The 19,777-nt window shown below is 35.3% G+C and overlaps 1 protein-coding gene across 1 annotated transcript in view; it reads left to right on the top strand.

Annotated features, from left to right (window-relative positions):
• PRRC1 (proline rich coiled-coil 1) overlaps positions 1-19,063 on the top strand; it is a 34,984-nt gene extending 15,921 nt beyond the window's left edge. Inside the window, exons 6-9 of the mRNA XM_049873357.1 lie at positions 148-311; positions 4,907-5,010; positions 11,150-11,252; positions 15,372-19,063. Coding sequence (XP_049729314.1) covers positions 148-311; positions 4,907-5,010; positions 11,150-11,252; positions 15,372-15,581 — 581 coding nt within the window. The 3' untranslated portion in view covers positions 15,582-19,063. The remainder of the gene's footprint in view (positions 1-147; positions 312-4,906; positions 5,011-11,149; positions 11,253-15,371) is intronic.
• Positions 19,064-19,777: the final 714 nt, after the last annotated feature.

The raw sequence follows: 19,777 nt of genomic DNA, 5'->3' as shown, positions 1-19,777 counted from the left end.
TGTGAGTTCTCAATTCATTATCACGTGTGATTTTTTGAGGTTAGTAATAGTTATGTAAATAAAGTGTTAGCATATGGTATGGTAGTAATTATGAGAATTTGATTATTATTTGAATTTGGAACTAAAATTTTCTTCTGGTCTTTGTAGAATCTGGAGGTGAACTGGATATTGTAGTGACCTCAAATAAAGAAGTAAAAGTTGCTGCTGTCCGAGATGCTTTCCAGGAGGTTTTTGGCTTAGCTGTGGTGGTAGGGGAAGCTGGACAGTCCAACATTGCACCACAACCAGTGGGCTATGCAGCAGGATTAAAAGTGAGTAATGGAATACCTTTTTTAGGATATAGAAACTGGCAGTTAATTTTTTTCATAATCCTGATGATAATCATGTATTTTATATGGAGCTTATGCGTTTTTACATACTGAAATAGTGATCGACTTTGTTCTTAGTTAAACAACTCTGAGTATTATGAACATATAGGTGGAGTTTTAATTTAAAGATGATTCAGAAACAGATACAGCAGTAAATCAACGGGAAACTGCCGTAAATTTAAGCCGGATTCAGAAGAGGATGTAGAACAAGGGGTATCATTGCTGATGGTAGATGCATTTTGGCTGAAAGCAGAGAGTACCAGAAATATGTTTACCTGTGTTTTATTGACTTTGCAAAGGCATTCGACTGTGTGGATCATAACAAGTTATGGATAAAGTTGCGAAGAATGGGAATTCCAGAACACTTAACGGTGCTCATGTGGAACCTGTACATAGACCAGGAGGCAGTTGTTTGGATAGAACTAGGAAGAACTGCATGGTTTAAAATCAGGAAAGGTATGCATCAGGGTTGTATCCTTTCACCATGCTTATTCAGTCTGTATGCTGAGCAAATAATCTGAGAAGCTGGACTGTATCAAGAAGAATTTGGCATTGGGATTGGAGGAAGACTCATTAACAACCTGTGATAGGCAAATGACGCAGCCTTGCTTACTGAAAGTGAAGAGGACTTAAAAACATTGATGAAGATAAAAGACCACAGCCTTCAGTATGGATTACACCATAACATAAAGTAAACAAAAATCCTCACAACTGGACCAATAAGCAACATCGTGATAAATGGAGAAAATAGTAAAGTTGTCAAGGATTTAATTTCATCTGGATGCACAGTCAGTGCCTATGGAAGCAGCAATCAAGAAATCAAAGGACATACTGCATTGGGCAAATCTGCTGCAAAAAACCTCTTTAAAGTGTTGAAAAGCAAAGATGTGACTTTGAGGACTAAGCTGCACCTGACCCAAGTCATGATATTTTCAATCACCTCATACGCATGTGAAAGCTGGACAATGAGTAAGGAAGACCTAAAAAGAATTGATGCCTTTGAATTATGGTGTTGATGAAAAATATTGAATATAGCGTGGGCTGCCAGAAGAGCAAACAAGTTTGTCTGCTTAGAATTGAGGATGGCAAGACTTCGTCTCACATACTTTGGGCATGTTATCAGGAGGGACCAGTCCCTGGAGAAAGGACATCATGCTTGGTAGAGTCGAGTCAGCGCAAAAGAGGAAGACCCTCAATGAGATGGACTGATGTAGTGACTGCAAAAATGGGCTCAAACATAACAATGATTGTGAGGATGGCTCAGGACCGGGCAGTGTTTTGTTCTGTTGTACATAGGGTCACTACGAGTCAGATCCAGCTCAGTGGCATCTAAGAACAACAGAACAAATTAAATACCTAGATTAAGATTGTGCTTTACTTTTAAGATTTCAAAGGTGCTTTTTCAAATTAGAAAGAGTTTATAGATCTGGGAAGGAAGACTTTTTAAGATTTATTTTTAGAGGGTAACCTGAAGAAAATCCTAAGGTAGAAAGGGGTTACTGGACAACAACAGAAGAAATGGTGAGTGTATTTTCTTGAAGATCTACAGCAAGGGCTTTCTGTAAATTAAAGCATTATATACATGTAACGTGGATGTTGGTACTGGTATTACTATAAAAAAGAGTGATAAGGGTATTTGTTAGTTGTGATAAAAAATATTTAAATCCGAGAGGTTAGAACTTGAATTTGTCATATGAGGAAAATTAGAATTTATGGCTTTGTGTTTCAGGGTGAGAATTTGAGCAAAGGTGGTAAAGATTATGGCGGTTTGGCCAATAGAGCATGTTGATACCAAGGTTTCAGTTATTCAGAAAGCTTACCAGGTCCTGAACTGTGAGTTTTGAATATGAAGGAAGGAGGCAATATGAGAATATTTATGAAGATGGTATTCAATTAATATTAATTAGGAAGAGAAGCGTTTTATAAAACATTAGTGTCACAAATAAATGTGAATTTAGATAGCTAGATTCCTGCGTGAGAGTCTGCATTTTTCATTATGGTTTTAAAAGCATAGATCTTAAATGTTTTGTTACATCTGATATTACACTGAAGATATTTAAGATTGATATGTAATGAAATTGAAAAGCTAATGGGATTATTTTTCTTCTTTAAGAAAAGCCTTATATTACGGATATTATTAGTAGTTAGATTTATATTGTGATTTTATTAGTATTTGACAGATTCAGTTTTGCTTTTGGTCTTGCCCTTAAAATTTAAGCATGTGGGATTCCTTTTCCGCAATCTTTAATACAAGCTCAAAATTAAAATTCACTGAAACTCAATATAGGTAAGTGATTTGTAAATTTACCGTTTTTTTTTTTCCAGAAACAGTAGAGGGAGCTGAAGAGAAGAAAAATAATGTAGACTCTTAGAATATTAAAAATTTAACTGAGTTTTTTCTCTCCATAAGATTTTATTTGAAGTGAACTATCCTTAAGTTTTCCCTTAAACATAAGTTGTTGTTTAAGGAAATAAACCAGTTCAGCCAAGATTAAAATTAGGAAGCATCTGAAACTTGTCCAAGTATTCATTTTATTGAAGTCCAATCATAGTTACGATCATTGTTTTGTAGCATATATTCAGTAAATAAAGGATGTAGTTAATACCTGCAGGCATTTATGAAGAAGCATAAATTTTTAATTATTCATCTGAATCAAGTTGCTTAGTAGTAGCTCTTAGAGCACAGTGTAAGCTCTAGGGCCCTTTCTGCTTCTTACCTTAGTGGCCTCTGAACTACCTAATTCTTGGTCTCCTATCTTGCTGAGAAGTGAAGATAAAATTCCATCCTAGAAACGCTGGCAGAGACTAATGCTAAGTCTTCTCTCTTTGCAAATAAAGCTCCTAGAAGATGTCACGTTTAATTAATGTAGTGGTCAGAGAAGAAAGGCCAATCATCACCTCATTTTCCTTTTCTCTTCTGGATTTCATAAACAAAAAAGGATTAAACCGGTCTGCCTAACTCATTATTCTCTTGTAGTTACTTATTAATTTCAGCTAAATATTTTGAGAATCCTATCAATTATAAAGCTCTGTATTATATGATAATGGAAAATGAACAAACTAAGTCAGTGTTCCCTGGAAGTATCAGGAATATTTTGTTACAGTGCATAGCTGAGGTATCACCTTCAAAAAGTTAGGGAAGAGGAAGCTCTAAACATCCACTAATCCCTCAGTAGTTTTTACTGAGTTAATATTTATTTAAACTTCTTTTTAATCAAAATTTAGCTATAACTACCTCTTGGGAGGAGTGAATTGGGCAAATTTACAACTTCTCAATTGTAAGTTTACTTTTAAGACTTAAGTTAATCTTTTGTGTTATATTTTCTGTCAAATTCAAGAGTTGCCTGCTCATTTCAGTATTATTAGATTTGGCAACTCCATATTTATGCTGCTTAGATTCTTAACATTAGCCATATACACCTTCACTGCTGCCCTTTGTTTTATCTTTTGTTAAATTTATTCATTTAGCAAATTCTTATTGAACACTTACTGGGTTAGATACTGTGCTAGGCACTGGAGATACAGGGGTGGGCAAAACATAGACACAGTTCTGATTTTGTTGCAGTTTAAATAGTATCTTATCCTTCATCTTTTAAACTTTAAAATCATTTTACCTACTGTCGTACTGTTATCACTTTGTCATCTTTATTTCAGTTGCCTCAGAAGTGTCCTAGTCTTAATTTTCGTTTGAGTAAGAATGGACCCCTTAATCTTATACTCACTATTTAGCTTCATTGCCCATATTAAAAATAGATATATTATTATCTATGGCTAGTTTTGTTAAGAAATAGATTTTTCTCTTGCTTACTGAATACACATCACATTATTTGTGTTTACTATTTATGAAATGATTCAGATAAAAAGAGTAAACAGCAACCTTATCTTCAGTAATCCAGCTTTTAGTTTTCTACAATAAGGTACACATTTAATACATGATTTTGAGTTATCTCTACAGTGTTCTCAGCCTCTCTGTTTTACTTCATAAATGGCAGCCATTTCCCTGAATAAGCTTTGATGTAATGTATACATTTGTAGTTTTTTTTTTTTAAGTTTTAAATAACTGGCCATTTTGGTACTTTTTTTTTAGGTTATTTTTAAAGGGAACTAGAAGAAACAGAAAAAATATTTACTGTTGACATGATTGCCTACCTTGACACTCTAAGAGAATCAACTAAAAAACTATTAGAGCTAATGGAAGATCAGTAAGATGGCCTTTTGCCAGATCCACATTATAAAAAAATACATAGTTTTCTTATATTAGTAATAACCAATTTGAAAATGTGATATAAAAATGATCTAAATCATAAGAGCAACCAAAATAATTATGTAGAGGCAATTTAGAAGGTATACTCCAAACTGTTAATATGGTGGGGAATAGGACTGGACTTTTTAACTTCCTTCTTTGTATGTGTATATATTTGAATGTTTTCAGTGAATATTCATGTGTTCGTGTATAAATGTATGTATTGTGTAATCATAAATATATATAGTATTGAATAACTTGAAATCATTTTCTAATCCCTGCTCTTGTTGTTCAGGGAGCCCAGGAACGGATAGATAGCTTACGTCGAACTGGAGTGATTCATGAAAAACAGACAGCTGTGTCAGTAGAAAACTTCATTGCAGAATTGCTACCTGACAAGTAAGAGGCTTATTATGTTTCTCTTGGAAGCCAAAAGAAAAAGAGTCTAGGAGCTTCACAGTGAATACCTAGCAAAAAGTATGTCCAAATATGGAAACAGAGAAAAGGATATTCTGGTGCTAGTTATATCACTTAACTAGCTGTGTAACCTAGGGTAGCTCAGCTGACATTTCTACCGTTTTTTCTCTTTTATAAAATGGGGAATAGTAATACCTGCTTTCTAAGATTGTATTAATAATCAGTTAATGTAATAGTACTAACAGTAAGATGATGCAGTGGTCTATTGATTCAGGTGTAACTGATGACTAATAGTAAGCACAGTGTTGATTTACATAGTCATGCAGAGTAATGGAAGGTTATGGGCAAGAGGGTCTGAGTGGTAGTTACCAGGTTTTGTTCTGCTGAGCTTTATTTCATCTAGATTGGAAAAAAATCCCAGGCAGCAAAACTCATCATTTTTGAGGATTCCATACTTTTAATAGATCACTTTTTCGTGGGAGAAGTTGTTTTTTATAGGCTGAATTGATTTAGATTAAAATAATTTCTCAACTGTTGAAATCTACCTTCTTTTGAAATCACATTGTGGTTTTGTTGTTTTATTTATTTTGTTTGCTTGTTCAGTATTGAATAACACTTACTAGTACTTTGTGGCTATACCAAAAAAAAAAAAAAAAACCCCAAACCCGTTGCTGTCAAGTTGATTCCTACTTATAGTGACCCTAAGGGACAGAATAGAACTGCCTCATAGGGTTTCCGAGACTGTAAATCCATACGGAAGCTGACTACCACATCTTTCTCCTGCAGGGCAGCTGGTGGGTTTGAACCACCAACCTTGAGGTTAGCAGCCGAGTGCTTTTACCAGTGTGTCACCAGAGCTCCTCTTTGTGACAGTAGTATACAAAAATGTACTCCAGTTCTGAGAATAGGCAGTATATACCCACATGACCATCTGTAAAACTTTAAATAGTTTAAATAGCTATATAAGAAGCTATGTAATTTTTTGCTGACAAGAAATGTTACATAAAAGTTCAGCGGAGATTACTGAGTGAGGAGTGGTGTCAGATGTGATTAATGAGCGATTAAGGCTTGAACTGGATTTTGAAAAGTAGGTAAAATTTAAATAAGTGGAAAAGAATCGGTAGGACATTCTGGGTGGAAGAGAAAGTTTGAAGATGATTAAGATGTATTTTGGGGACAGTGATTATATCAGCTTGGCTGAAGGTTTGTTAGATAGGAAGTCAAGAAGTGGTTTGGGGAAGAATTGTGAAAAGCTTTGAACGCCATGTTGAGAAGTTTGAACTTTCCATGTAAGCACTGAGGAACTATCCGGTGATGATGATCATTCCATTTTTTCCCCCTCTGTTAAAGTTCTGGAGCCCTGGTGGCGCATTGGTTAAGAGCTCAGGCTGCTAACCAAGACGTTGGCAGTTCAAATCCACCAGCCGCTACTTGGAAACCCTACGGGGTTGCTGTGAGTTGGAATCTACTTGATGGCAGTGGATTTGGTTTTTTTGTTTATTAAACTTTCACTGTTCTTTTAATGCTAACAGTAGAGATCACAGTATATGTTTGACATTACATTATAATACAAATTATTACTTTGTTTCCTGATAATACTGGAACTTCAGAACACTTGCCACACCGCTTACTCCCCTTCCACTTTTTGCGGCATTGTTATGTATCTTAATTAGGCATATATTTTAAACTCCTGAGGTATTACTAGTATGGTTTTGTACAGTCAGTGTTCTTTTGTATTTACTGTCTGAATTCCTTCCTACGTTTTTGTTTTTTTGTCTGAGATCATTCTCTTTCTGCTGAAAGAACTTTCTTTGGTGTACTACTTGCTATGTAGGACTGTTGGCAGCAAATGCTCTTAATTTTTATTTTTCTGAAAGCATATTTAATTCACCTTTATTTTTGAAGGATGTTTTTGCTGGATGTAGAAGTCTAGTTTGGCAATTCTTTTTTCTTTCAGCATTTTAAAGATGTCATTGAGTTGTTTTCTGGTTTCTGTCATTTCTATTAAGAAATCATCTGTCCACCTTATTATTGTTTCAGTGAAGGTAATGTGTTTTTTGTTTTGTTTTGTTTTCCGTCTGAGATTGGGATATTCTCTGTCATTTTATTTTGTGGTTTACTAGACTTTTGTTTTCTAGGTGTGTTTGCTTTCTTTGCTTTTTGTATTTTTTTTTTTTGTGTGTGTGGATTCATTGAGCTTCTTGATTCTGTGGCTTAATGCCTTTCACCAGTTTTGGAAAAGTCTTGGTTATTATCTCTTCAAATATCGCTTCTGTCCCATTTTTTCTCCCCTTTCTTTCTAGGACTTCAGTTACATGTTATTGGATATAACATGGTCTAAGCATGTTTTTTACATTTCTCATATTATAAATTCTTTTTTCCTTTAATTTTTGCCCTCTTTATTTCTTTCTGCTGTTCAGTCTGGGTATTTTTTCATTTGTCTGTCTTGTGCTCTGTCCAGTCTACTGTTAAATCTATATAATGAGTTCTTAAATTTTTTAATAGATTCCATTTATCTAATACCTAAAAATTTTTCATCTGTTCTGAATATGTTTACCTCTATTTTCTTGAGCATATGAATCACAGTTATTTTAAAATTCTTCTATACTAATTCCAGTGTCTGGATCACTTGTGGGTCTACCTCTTTAGTCTCCTTTTCCCCTCAGTTTGCTGATATGGTATGGTGAGGTATCTTTGAATGCCTAGTAATCTTTGAAAGCCAGACACTGTATAAAAAACTCTAGAGCCTTCAGCTGATCTTGAGAAGGTTCTGTCTTGCTTCTGATAGAGTTGGCAGAGGTGGGTATGGGGTTAGGGGATAGTGTGGTATACTTTAGTCACAGACTGAGCTGAGTTAAGGCTGGATAGCCCTCACGGTCACCCTTGAGAGGTTTACCCCTATCAGAAATTTCAGTCCCATTTTTTTTCTGCCTTGCTTTTATAGCTCTTTTATGCCTTTAAATGTATGCTTTTTATAACTCATCCAGCTTTTCAGTGGAAGCATTGACCATTAGTTGCTCCACATTACATAGAATTGATATTTTTCTCACCAAATACATATCTTTTGAGCAGAAGAGTAAAGTATTAGGAAGGTTAGAATATTAAATAGTATTAGGAAGTCTGTTGATGGTTTCCAATACGGAATAGGGAGGGCAAGAGGACAGATAACCCAGGATTCCAAAAAATACCTGATATTTCCTGCTGTGGCTGCTTATCTCTTCAGTGTTCCTGTGGGAAATGAATGCTAACAACTCAGGCAAGAAAAGACCAGCTCAGGAAGAGCAAGTCACCCAAAAGAAGAAATCCCAAAAGTGTTTGGTCCCTAGCAAAGAATAGAGCTAGTAGGTTGTTGTTAGTTGCTATCGAGTTGATTCTCACTCATGATGACCGCATGTGTGCAGAGTAGAACTGCTCCGTTGGGCTTTCAAGGCTATGACATTTCAGAAGCAGATCACCGGGCCTATCTTTTGTGGTGCCTCTGGGTGGTTTCGAACCTCCGACTTTTCAGCTAATATTTGAGTGCTTAACTATAGACCTAGTGTTTTTCTAGTGCTGTCTTTGAGGAACTTTATATTAATTCATGCTAAATGAGAAAAATTAGGATGATTTATACCTTATATGGAAAAATATCAATTTGAGCATGACTATAAGATTAACCAGTCTAGTTGCTTGGTGTTAAAATGTTCTTTCTTTTATGAATTGATTGGTGGTAGTAGATCTTTGGTTAAAAAATAAATAAATACAAATTGACATACCTACATCAGTTCCCCAGACTCCTTTTTGAAATTTTGTTCTGATAAAGGAAATCTGAATGTCTTGGAACTGTAATTCTTCTTAAGGCATTTTCAAGTCAAAAGGACTTCCAGATAGAATTGGTCAAGTCCGTCTTACTTCACCAGCCACGTGGAGAAGAATGATGGGAAAGAAATTGGGATCCTCGGTGACTGTCCTTGAACGTGATCAGTCCAGGTTACCACTCTTCCTTCTTGGATGGAGGAGAGGTACAGTTGCAGGACAGTAGGCAGGAGGGGAAGACAAACTGAAAGTTTCCTTAGACAGTAGCACCAGTGAAAGAAATGGAAAAGTTATTTGGTGGAATGACAGTGATTGCAGTTTTAGATTTATTGAGAATGGGACATCCAAATCGAAATGTTCAATGGTAGCATGATAGTGCTTTACAGCATAAAGTGAACCTTGGAGTTCTTCTAATGTGTATTCACTGACATCAAAGGAGAGACTCTACTTACGGCCCTTCAGTGACTACTTTTCAGGAAGTCCATGCCTGATAACTTAGTGTATTTCTCTGTACCATGTACATTATTGTACATAAGTCATGCAAAATAATACAAAATAAAATTTAGCTGCACTTGACTTTATGGAGACTTAGCAAACACATTACCTTGACTGAGAAAGTTGTCATAACAAAATAGCAAATATTGATTAGTAACCAAATAAAATAAATCCCATTATTTAATGTTCTTAATTTTGAAAAACAGTTTTAGAATATGAACACCATAGACATTACAAATTGCCATTTTATTGTTCAGGAAAATTGCTTGTTACCCTATATTTTACTTTTGTTATTTCTTTGAGTTTGCAAACAAGGCTTCTACACTATTTCACATGTATTGTGCTTTATTAGATACCCATGTTTTTTAAAAATAGACACATTGAACGTTTACTTGTTCCATATCTTCTTATTACTTAAATTCATGATTTCAGGAGATCTGACTATTTTATGATCCTGGTTAGCTAAAATGCTAGTGGTGCTGCAGTTGACTTAAGTCAATTTGCAAATATACCACTTTTTTATAATTTATAAATATCTTTAAATGGAAGAAAGTTTCCCTGGTATCATAAAGCTGTTTTTGAAGACAGGCTCATTGTGAATAATTCAGAAAATGTGATTAGAAGGGTTTTTCAGGAATGATAAGAGTACTTATTTTTTCTGAGCGTATTTTTAATTTGCTAGTAGTTGCCTACGTATTAATGATAGGGTTGGTAATACAAAATTTCTGATATTTTAGCAAGTGACATTTAAAAAATAGTAACCATGATAGGCTGTTTTCATGTTTAAATGAGTGTAAATTTATCTGCTGCAAATTTGAACCCTCCCACTTTTATTCCTCTCCCCATCCTAGCAAGAAAAGTGATCTTTCCCTAATAAGTAATTTTAAATTATTATTTTTTTAATTGTGCTTTAAGTGAAAGTTTACAGTTCAAGTTAGTTTCTCATACAAAAATTTATATATACATTGTTATGTGACCCTAGTTGCTCTCCCTGTAATGTGACAGTACACTTGTCCTTTCCACCCCAGATTTCCCGTGTCCATTCAACCAGCTTTTGTCCCTTTTTGCCTTCTCATCTTGCCTCCGGACAGGAGCTGCCCACTTAGTCTCACGTATCTACCTGAGCTAAAAGGCACTCTCTTCACGAGTATCATTTTATGTCTTAGAGTCCCATCTAATCTTTGTCTGAAGAGTTGGCTTCAGGAATGGTTTCAGTTCTGGGCTAACAGAGTCCAGGGGCCATGTCTTCCATAGTCCCCCCAGTTTCAGTCAGACCATTAAGTCTGGTCATTTTATTAGAATTTCAGTTCTGCACCCCACTTTTCTCCTGCTCTGTCAGGGACTGTGTTGTGTTCTCTGTTGGGGCGGTCGTTGGTAATAGCCAGGCACCGTGTAGTTCTTCCAGTCTCAGGCTGATGGAATCTCTGGTTTATGTGGCCCTTTCTGCCTCTTGGGCTAGTATTTTCCTTTTGTCTTTGGTGTTTTTCATACTTCTTTGCTCCAGGTGGGATGGGATCAATTGATGTATCTTAGATGGCCACTCACTAACTTTTAAGACCCCCCAGATACCACTCACCAAAATGGGATGCAGGACATTTTCTTCATATTATGTTATTTTTATTCCTAGTTCTTTTTTACTTGTTAGAAGTCAGTCAAAATGGTAATTTTATGTATTTATTTTTTGGATTATCCACTTGCAAATTGATATAAAAAAATTCCTTTTTGGAATCTGCTAATATTTGAGTAGTAGTACTTACTTTTTCTTTTTGTCTATTCACTGCAACTTTTCTTTAGCATATAAACAGTGTGAAACTCATATATTCCATTACAGATGGTTTGACATTGGTTGTTTGATAGTTGAAGATCCTGTCCATGGCATTCATCTAGAAACATTTACACAAGCCACACCGGTGCCTTTGGAATTTGTACGACAGGTTGGTTTTCTTATTTTCTTTTTCATTATGTTTCTGAAGAAACTTGTAATACTGTTTTCAAAATAAAAATTTGTATTAGATATATTGTTGAAATATACATTCTTAATTTTGACCAGTCTTTTCTCTTTTAGCCTTTTTCCTTGTTTTCCAACCATCTTTGAATAGATAATGCATGATTAATCAGTATTTTCCTTATTTTTTTCCTTTGTTTTTATGATTGTGTTTCCTGCCCTTAAATTAGAAAAAGATTAACCTCTTCTGCTTGTTTTATACCCACCGCTTTCCCCTTTATCTCCCATTTTATTTCTACTATTACCTTCTCCTTTTCCTTTGACTTGGTCTTTCTCTAATTGTTCACCTTCAGTAACAAGTCAGTATTAGAAACCTTAGGCGATAGGCACATGTCTTAAGTTTCATTGACTGAAAATGGAATTAATATTTACATCAACATAGTTTTCAGAAGAATACAGGCATAAATGTAAAATGATGTTGATTCCTTATGTAATCTGTCTTATCATATTTATACTTTTATACATTGCTTAATGTTATTTTAAAACTATCTCTGAAAGCTGTTTGGGACTTGTATGCATTTGAGAGAATCTGATAAAACTATTGGGTCCTGATAAAACGAGTATGCAGTTACATACAGATTTGGCATATACGCTCACAGAATCCTTGAAAGCCACCTCAAGCACTCTTGGAGGTTTATAATTCAGAAAGGGGCCTAAGAATTGACACTTGGAACTTTGAAATTTTCTTGAACCTCTCATTTATGCCACAGTCTTACCATAACTTATTTTGAGAAGTTCAAGAAAACATTTTTATAGATGTGAAAGTTAAACATACTCCAGTGTGAAAGTGATTAAAAGATTTATAAGCAAATACTATGCGTGATTTATTATACTGCTAAATTAGATGAAATGGTTGATTTTCTAAGAAAATGTAAATTGCTATACTTGACTAAAGAATAAGTATTAGATTGAACCATATAAAATTGCTGTCTTTGAAGGTCAAAAATAGTCAAATGTTAGCAATTTCATATGATTCAACTTAATGAGATTATCCAGATGAAGCATTACAACAAAAGAAATCCACCTAGCTCCCAAAAGTACTGAGTCCTTATGGCTTGGGAAGTGAGCTCTACCAAATATTCAAGGAACAGATGATTCTCATGTTGTGTAGAGTATCAGAAATAAAGGTAGAAAGATTTCTAGTTCATTCTGTGAGACCTATCTGTTTCCTAAACACATGGTAACACCAAAGAATATTTTACTTCAGTATCATTTAGGAAATAAATGTCAAAATTAGAATTATTAAATGAACATTGTATCTTGACCAAGGAAGATTTGTCCTGGTAATGACAGGATGGTTCAACAATAGCAAATCAATATATAATTCAATATATGAACAGATGAAGGAGAAAAAATTTTAATAGATGTTGAAAGGGATTTGCTAATGATGAATAGAAGTGTATGCGTGTACTGGAAAATCAAAGCAAACGTCAGATCTACTGATAAGACATTATAAACCTTGTAATTAAGGATGCTGCTATCCTTGTCACTGTCACTATGATTGCACCTGATTTAAGGTCAGCAAATAATGGCCCACAGCCACATCTGGCCTACTGCCTGTTTTTCTAACTAAATTTATTGTAACACATCCATGCCATTTGTTTACATTACTGCTTATGACTGCTTTCACATTACAGCTATAATTAAGTAGTTGCAGTGGAGCCTACCTGGTTTACAAAGCCTAAAATATTTACAATCTGGCCCTTTTTCAGAAAAAGTTTACCGACTCCTGCTCTGGGTGTTCTATTACAAAAGAACAATTAAAAAAAAAATTTTTTTTTTTTTTGAGGAAAGAAAGACACATGGTGGTCAAAAAGCAAAGAGGGGCCTATATGTATTAATATTGAAAGATACCTCAGACATACACTAAAAACAAAAACAGTGCATCTAGTGCGATCCCATTTATTGGCACGGAGGGTAAATGAGCTTTAAAATGTATATAAGTGAATAGAAAGAAAAAGGCCTGGAAAGATAACACAGCAAACTATTAATAGTGGTTCATTCTGGGGAGTGGTATTTAAACGGTGTCATTTGCTTTTTACTCAGCTTTTAATTCTGTTGCTTTTATTTTCTTTTTTGTTATATGGTTCAAAGTTCAGAAGGTACAAAAGTGTATACCTTGATATGTCTTCCATCCTTAGCTATTCAGCTCCTCTCCCTGGAGTATAGTTAGTGATACCCATTTATTTTTTATCCTTCCTGAATTGTTTTATGTTTGTGCTTCTTTATCGTTGAAATTTTTTACTTAAGGGAATAGAAATCAGCTCTCAGGGAATTAGAACTTTCATTAGTATGTTAATCCTATAAGTGAAAGTCTGGAAAATACACTTTCATAATTTTTGCTTGTTGAACTTAAGTATAAATGATCTCCTCTCAGCCCCCAATTAAAAACCCAGCTGTTCTGGGTTTTCGCTGATAATATCAAATACCTTACTATTCAAATAAGGAGCCCCAATGGCACTGTGGCTAAGCACTTAGCTGCTGGGTTCAACCACTGACCTTTCAGTTAGCAGCTTGGGAGAAAGATGTGGCAGTTTGCTTCCATAAAGATTTACAGCCTTGAAAACCCTGTGGGGCAGTTGTATTCTGTCCCATAGAGTCTCTGTGAGTTGGAATCAGCTGGACTGGCAGTAGGTTTGATTTTTGGGTGCTATTCAAAAGTATGATCCTCAGCCTAGCATCATAAGCATCACCTGGGAACTTGTTAAAAATGCAGAAACTCAGACTTCAGCCCAGAATTACTGAATCAGGATCTGCATTTTAACAAGACCCTCAGGTAATTGTTACACTTATCAAAGTTTGAGAAACACAGTTCTGCTAGTGACTCTGAACACCTTAGTGATACATCTGCTATTTCTCTTCTTTGAAACAGTAAAATACCGATAGTGCAGTGTGGATTATGGAAGATAATAACTTAAAACAGTGGTTCCCATATGCTGGGTTGTTTGCATCAGACTTACTCAGGGAGCTATTTTGTAAATAGTGTATCGTTTCTCTGGGACCCAGCTACAGAGTTTCCAGTTTAGTACTCTTAGGTGGGGCTTGAGAAATTGGTTTTATAAAAGGTTGTCAGAAGATTGTGATATACAGCAGATTTGGGGACCGTGATATAGATCCATTTTATAGATGGGTATATTCCTCTAGACTATATCCGATACCCTAAAACAGAAAAACCACATTATTCGTGGATATCAAGCAATGAGTTTATTCTTCTCTTGTGCTTGTGTAGATGAAGAAATGATTTGAGTGGGAGCAAACATAGGTTGGGTTAAGTATAAATGACATAACAATAGTTGATGCTCCCCTGGACTGGATAATATCGATAGGCATTAGTTCCTGGGCGGTGCAGACGGTTAAGCACTGGATTACTAACCAAAAGATTGGCAGTTCAGACACACCCAGAGGTGCCTCGGAAGTAAGCCTGGCAACCTGCTTCCAAAAGGTCACAGCCTTGAAAACCCTGTGGAGTAGTTCTGCTCTGCACACATGGGGCCACCAAATGTTGGAATCAAATCTACGGCAACTAACAACAGCAACATTAACTTATTCAAATACCAGTGCAGTTTCTGGGAATATACTTGTATAAATTAATTAAGCAACTCTTTTCTAAATGAGTTGAAGCCTTAAGTTTCCCCTCTTTCTGGTAGAAACTTTAAGACTGTAAAAAGATACAAGTAATATTTCCAATTTAGAACTAATCCAGTTATTAGCTAGAGGTTACACTGAATATAGAACTAGAACTTAGACCCTCTGACTGAACTTCGTTAGTAGATGGGGTCATTAGATTTAAGCCTTTGGTTATATTTGAACAACAAAATGAGCTTACTGTAGATACTTTAAACAAAGTAGATGTATGCAGTATTGTTTTGATTTTTTTTATAGCCCTGTAACTTCATTGCAGTTGGCAGCCTAGTGTGTTTCTCAGGATTTCTCATAACCTATATTAAAAGTAACCTGAGAGACTTTGAAATGTCACTTAGTAACACAGCTTGTTCCAGTGATATTTTTAAATGTATTATAAATAATATCTACTTAATTTTTTTCATAGGCTCAAATTCTAACTCCCCAGGACTACAGTTTAAGGTGGTCAGGCCTTTTGGTAACAGTGGGTGAAGTCTTGGAAAAGAGTTTACTGAACGTCAGCCGGACTGATTGGCACCTGGCTTTTACTGGCATGTCTCGCCGACAGATGATCTACAGTGCAGCCAAAGCACTAGCAGGCATGTATAAGCAGCGCCTACCACCCAGGACCTTGTGAGAGAAGACTGGTGTGGGATACTGAGCCTTTTCCTCTCAGCTTGATGTAAAAGAAGCTTTTGTACCTTCTTTAAGTTGAACAGCTGCAATGAATCCAGCTTTTATAATTTTCCTGTAGGCTCCAATTTTTCTTTTTCTGGAAAGGCATGATGTTATTCTAACATGAAAAGGAACAGATCCTTTTTAAGATCATATAATTTCATATACCATAGTTCTCAGAAAAGAAAATATATAAACATTTATAGCACAATTTGATATATCAAATTTATAAGGTGGAAAGTCATGTGCTAAAACATTTAAATTAATGATATATACTTGATTATTTTGTTTTTTTAAGAAGACATAGTTAATTAAAAAAATGTGTTTACTGAATAGTAAAGCATTGTTTCTTTCTATTCCTGATGAGTCTCTTCCCCGTCAGTCTGGGAAGCGTCTGTGTGCGCACATGATCTCAGGGCTGATGCTGAGCGCTGTGCTCCACAGTTTAGCATCACAGACTTGCCTGTAGGCAGATGGTGTACCTTTCTATGCATACTTTTAACAACATGGGCCAAAGTGAATTGAGCATTTTCTTTTTGTCATCATGTGTACGTATAGGCTGAAAGATTCCACTTTATTGTCATTTTTGGCATCCACAGATTCCTACTAAGATCGTCAGAGTACTGCATTTTGTTTGTTCATTGCTACGTGGTAACTAAGTGGCAAGTGATTCTAGTATATTTTAAATCAGAAGTATTCATGTTATTTTGTTTAATACTGTTCAACACTTCAAGTATAAACTCTGACAGCAGCCATTGGTTTTGTCCCACTCATATTCACCCAGCTGTGATAGAGAAATTTTGAGAGGGAATTATTGTTTATGGGATTGTATGTCTCTTAGTTTAGTTAAGATTACTCCTTATTGGTTAGCCTTAAACACTACTTTTCTAATTTTGTGCCATTGCCATTCTGTCATTACTTTTTCTGGAAGTTTTCAAAGAACTATTTTATATTCAATCTAGTTTTTTTAGTCCATTTTGTATTTAGTGAAAGTTCCCCACCCAATAATATATTTTACCATTTTTTGGATTTATATAAATCAAATAATTTTTCCCTTATACTATTCTATATCTGCAAGTTCAAATAAACTTTTTGAAGATATTTTCTTGTATAAATGTAATTTAATTTTTATTTACTCTTTACAATTCTTGAGATGTAAAAGGATCAGCACAATCCCTTGTAGTTTTATAAAAGGTGTTGAAACTCTTATCCTGCACTGCCTTTACATGTAAAGTTTGCTTTGTATTGAGAATATTATTGCAAGTAGTTATTTGATTTCTGATATATTTTACTTGAGGTTGAAAAGAATATTAATTTTGCAATCATGGTATATGTTGATTTCCAAACACTGCATAATGACTGTTCAGACAAATTCAGGCCTCTTTGTCATTACAAGTAATGAGAGAAAGACAGAGCCAGTCGCAGTGGAACTTTTTTGCCCAAGAATAATAGGGACAGAACACTTTTTTTTCCTCTATTGGTATTTTTGGAATATTTTATCTATGCTTTCTTCACCTTGCATGAGTAAGACAGAGAAGCCTTTTTCTACCATTTGCTTCTACCTTTTATCTTAAAAAAAAAAAATTAAGATTATTTTAATGTCAAAGCAAAATAATCGGAATCACCCATGAAAGTAAATCAGAAGCTACCCTTTTCTAACAGTATTTTGTCATGGCATTGACCTTATGACAAGCACAACAGAGTCATTCATCAGGGATTGAAGGAATTTCTGCTATCCCCACCGCCTCATTATAGCAGATTTTTACAGGTTCTAGAAATATCGGAGTTTGTATATTCTTTTTATTTTACTAAGTTTCACTTATCTTATTATTTGTTGCTTTTGAGTGTTGTTTTAATAGAATCACAAACATTGGTAACCAGACATGTGATGACTTTCCTAGAATCTCCACAGAGCAATGGCAGGGTTATGCCATGGCTTGGTCGAAGCCAGATAATTTTTCTGCACCTGGTAACCTGGTGAGCCTTCTGCTCTGTGTCGCTGTGTGAGTGGTGAGGAGGACTAGAGGAGGGCAGATGGAAGAGAAATACGTGAACTGGTTCTGCCTCTCTGGTTGCTTTTTTGGCCCAGTTATCTTTGGAAGGCATCAGACCATGGCTGACTCCACGTGCTCAGCTTTCCCAATCTCTTATTTATTTTTTCATCCTTGGTTTTTTCTCTGTTGTACACGAGACTAAGAAGAGGCAAGAAAAGTAACTCGTTATCTCTAACACACCGTGGCAACTTTATCCAGGCAGCCTTTTAGTGGTGGTATTTAGGCATAAAATATGCTAATCATTAAATCTAAGGCACAGTTGCCTTTACCAATTATCTAACTCCTTCTCCCCCTTCTTTTCTCTTCCTGCCCATTTGCTTATAGCTCCCACACTAACATTTATTTACCTTTTTTTTTTTTTTTGAGGGGGGCTTTATTTCCTTTTTTCTCCCTCAAGCTTCTTGAGAAAACCTATGTTTAACATAGTTCTTTACCAATGTTGTTTTGGTCTTTTTTGTTGTATAGTTTCTCCTGAGGAGCTCCAGGAATTACTTACTGAATTTTATAAGCTTATATACACTTTCTTGTTTTAATTAAATAGTTTGAAAAAGAACAGGAAAGCTGCAGAAAGAGTAAATTAACCGCAACCTCAGTTGACAGAAGGTTATCAGATTATTCAGTTTAAGACCCTCCTACATTTAAGTGATTGAGGTAACCTTGGGCCTAGAACTGTGCCATAGACTTCTGGAGTTGGAACAGTCTTAGTTCTCCCCTCTGAGTCTCTTGTCATTATACTTCCCCAGTCTTTGTTCTTTTATTTCTCGAGGATTAATGAGATAGAAAATTGAGATGGATGAATATAGACAAAGAGATAGACAGTCATGTGTAGCTTAATATCCACTATGCATACTGTGAAATAGGACGTTATGTGATTTCCACGTGTACAAACACATTACAGGCAGTCCCCGAGTTACAGACATCTGACTTACAGACAACTCATACTGAATAACGGACTGCCATAAAGCCTATTATATTAAAAATTTGAGTTAAATACATACAGTGGTTCATAATAATGAACACATGCACTACTTTGTAATGTGTTTGAAAACACTGCATGGTTTGCAGGTGTTTCTTAAGTGTTTTATATGCATAAACAAACCCATTGCCATCTAGTCGATTCCGATTCATAGTGACCCTATAGGACAGAGTAGAACTGCCCCGTAGGTTTTCCAAGGAGTGGCTGGTGGACTTGAACTGCTGACCTTTTGGTTAGCAGCTGAGCTCTTAACCACTGCACCACCAGGGCTCTTTATGTGCATAGAAAGGTAAAATATGTACTATACAGTAAGATAAACGTTTGACTGATGCTAAATAAGAACCATATATACCTATTCCAGCTCACCTACAAATTCGACACAAAGACAGACTTATGAATGGATCTCGTTGGTAACTCAGGGACTGTCTGTATACAAGAGATACACATGTCACATGTGGGAAGTTGTGTTTGATACATCCAGTTACGTCTGCCACGTTCTGTTACTTGTGCTAAGTCCCATTCTCCAGTAGGGATTTCTGATCTCTGTTATAGCCCTTACAGGACCACGGGCAGATATACGGTCAGACATTGCCCCAACAAATGTTATATGGTGCGTGATCGTATATGAGTATAAATGAAAGTGTTACGTACATTTATTCAAAAACTATGCAAATTAACAGTATACTCAGGGTTCAACTAAATTTCTTTAATATGTCGTTAAATTTGCTTTGTTCCTTTACTAGAAAAAATTCTAAGCAGGAATTTGTGTTCCATTACGCCAAATTGATGCTGTTTTATGTTCTAGAAGATGTTGAGTTATCCATAAATTATGAAGAGACTTGCATATTTTTATTCCCAGTATATGGTATTCATTTTAAGTGGATAAAACCAATTTTCTAAGTATGTAAATATGTTATAAATAAATGATATTTTGGTTTCACAAAAGTGTATAATAATTTTTTTAAATGCCAATTTAATATTAATATTGTATGAGATGGATACATTTTCCTTTTTTTCTGCGAACTGGTTATTGGCTGCCAAGAATTCTTGTAGAACAGCAACTTCAAAATCCCATTTTTCTAGTGGAACTGTAACATTCAAATATACCAGACTTGCTAACTTCCAATT

Source organism: Elephas maximus, chromosome 2 (assembly GCF_024166365.1).
Source record: "Elephas maximus indicus isolate mEleMax1 chromosome 2, mEleMax1 primary haplotype, whole genome shotgun sequence".
Classification (NCBI taxonomy): Eukaryota; Metazoa; Chordata; class Mammalia; order Proboscidea; family Elephantidae; genus Elephas; species Elephas maximus.
The sequence above is the reverse complement of the archived record's forward strand: the minus strand, read 5'-3'. Positions and strand labels throughout refer to the sequence as shown.